Raw genomic sequence first — 2,580 nt, 5'->3', positions numbered from 1 at the left:
GGGTGTGGGCTCTGGGCAGCCACCTCTGGGCTGCGTCCAGGGTTCCCCCTTCCTGAGGGCCCTGGGGATCCTCCCTGGGAATGGGATCCCAGCAGGTACTTGGCCCCTGGCCCCAGCCCCTCTCCCACCCTGCTCCTTTCCCCCCGTGCAGCCCCAGGGACCTAGGTCTGGTCTGGGTTGATGCAGGAGCTCTGGATCCCCCCAAGGTGGGGGTACAGTCCCTGCTCCCCCCTCCGGCTCCCGGCGCCAGGTGTTTGTTGACACTGCCCCCCTGCCCTGCCCCACGCTTTGTTCTCCGTGGGTCGCTCCCCACGCTCCCCCCACCCAGGCCCCCTTCCCGAGGCCTTTCTGGGGAACAAAACAACTGCTCAGCCCAGCCCTTCACTCACACCTTCCAGCGGACCCCTGAGCAAGGCTCCAGCGTGGCAGCTGCCCCTGCCGCTTCAAAGCCATCTGGGAGGCGAGGGCAGGAGTGGGCAGCCCGGGCCCCCCGCCGGGGCCGACGCTCCGCAGCAAATCCCTCCTGACACCCCGGGATGGCCTTTGCCTCCCCCCAGAGCTGCAGGGTGCGCCCGGCTCTGCTTCCATAACACCTCCAGGGCTGCAGGGAGGAATTTCCCCCAGGAGCCAAGTTTGAAGTTAAATGAGAACATGGGAGAGGGCTGGGAATGTGGAAGGATTAGTTCCCATCGCACACAGAGTTTTTGTTGTGGTGACGTGCTGACGTCCGTCTTGTTTTCCAACCAAAACTTGTTTTTAAAGTGCTTTTTCAGGTGGTTATTGATCACAGAACCCTAGACTGGTTTGAAGGGACCTTAAAGCCTATCCAGTCCCAGCCCCTGCCATGGGCAGGGACACCTCCCGCCAGACCAGGTTGCTTCAAGCCCCATCTAATCTGCTCTTCAACACCCCACCCCCCCCAGCCTGTCTCCAGAGCAGAGCTGCTCCAGCCCTCCCATCATCTCCATGCCCTCCTCTGGGCTTGCTTCAACAGCTCCATGCCCTCCTTGTTTTGGGGACCCCAGAGCTGGACCCAGCCTTGCAGGGGGGGCTTGAAATTTGAGACTTAGGAAATAAGCTACAGTTCTGTAGGATGAGCCTTTGTGGAGTGGGTGGGAATGACCCCACGGCTCCAGGTGATCTTTTCCAGGGGTCACAAACCCTGAAGTTCTGGTCAGGTTTTTCCCAACCCTTTTCCCATGAAAATGAACCCTTTTCCCCAACCCATCCTCTTTCCCCTTTCTCCTCTCTGGTTGTATCTTGGACACAACAAACCCTCTTCTCCTCCAGCTGTTCTTCTCCTGCCTGTGCTGAGAGGGATGATTGATCCTTATGGCGAGGAGTGGGGGGGCTCCAGCCCCCCCTGGCCCCTCCCTGACCCCTCCCTCTCACAGGTCTCCCCGGGGAGTCCCCCCTGGTGCAGGTGCTGGAGGAGGAGTCCCGCAGCCGCCTGGGCCGCTTCAACCAGAAGGACGTCTCCATGGTGTTCAGCAGCGTGATGAGGCTGCACCCCTCCAGCCCCCACCCCCTGGTGGAGTCCTGCCTCACCAGCCTGGAGCGGCACCTGGAGAAGGAGCGGCATCCCCAGACCCTCTTCCTGCTCCTCTCCTACTACCGGCTGCGGGCGCAGGCCCTGCAGGGACACGCGGCCTCCGACCAGCAGCTGATCAACAACCGCAAGATCCTGCGGCTGGTGCGGCACACGCTGGGGCAGGTCAGCGCCATGCGGGAGCACGAGCTGGCCCTGCTGGACGAGATGCTGGCCCTGTGTGCCCAGGAGGCCAACAACAAGGCCCTGGAGGCCATCTTCAGCTCCCAGCTCTTCTACGAGAACCGCCAAGAGCGATTCATCCGCAGCATGGCAGGTGAGGGGCTCTGCCCTGGGAGGGTCCCACAGCTTCCCCGGCCTTGGGGGGCATCTGGGCTTGGGAGGGCACCTGCCTGGGGGGTGTTGGGCTCCAGGGCTGGCAGCACTGGAGCTGGAGATGGTCCATGTCATGGCTGCCTTGTCACTGAGTTCCCAGCATGACCCTTCCAGTGGCTGAGCCTGCCTCAGACCTGGTAGCAGGTTAGGGTTAGGGTTTGCATGGAAAGGTCTGGGTGGGAAGGGACCTTGAAGGGCCATCCACTTCAGGGACATCTTCAGCCAGATCAAGTTGCTCAGAGCCCTGTCCAGCCTGACCTTGAATGCTTCCAGGGATGGGGCATCTCCCACTGCCCTGTGCAATCAGGGCCACTGTCTGACCACCCTCCCAGCAAGGAATTTCCTCCTTATATCTGGTCTGAGCCTTTGCTCTTTGCATTTAAAACCATTAAAACCAGCTTAAAGCCATCACCCCTTGTCCCATCACTACAGGCCCTGCCAGGTCTGTCCCCACCTCTCTCACAGGTCCCCTTTGAGCACTGAGGAGGATTTGGGGGGTTTTTCTGCAGCAGGGCTCCATTCTCTGCATGCTCCAGTTTTAATCCATTTCCCCTCATCCCATCCCTCCCTGCCCTTGTCCCAAGTCCCTCCCCAGCTTTTCTGGAGCCCCTTCAGGCACTGGAAGGTGCTCTAAGGTCTCCCTGGAGCCTTCTCTT

The 2,580-nt window shown here is 60.9% G+C and overlaps 1 protein-coding gene across 1 annotated transcript in view; it reads left to right on the top strand.

Annotated features, from left to right (window-relative positions):
* Positions 1–2,580, top strand: part of FASTK (Fas-activated serine/threonine kinase) — a 67,307-nt gene that overhangs the window by 59,263 nt on the left and 5,464 nt on the right. The window contains exon 2 of the mRNA XM_009998043.1: positions 1,395–1,861. Within this exon, the coding sequence (XP_009996345.1) occupies positions 1,395–1,861 (467 nt within the window). The remainder of the gene's footprint in view (positions 1–1,394; positions 1,862–2,580) is intronic.

This window comes from Chaetura pelagica, unplaced genomic scaffold, assembly GCF_000747805.2.
Source record: "Chaetura pelagica isolate M959 unplaced genomic scaffold, ChaPel_1.0 scaffold1145, whole genome shotgun sequence".
NCBI lineage: Eukaryota > Metazoa > Chordata > Aves > Apodiformes > Apodidae > Chaetura > Chaetura pelagica.
This window is presented reverse-complemented; position numbering and strand designations above follow the sequence as displayed.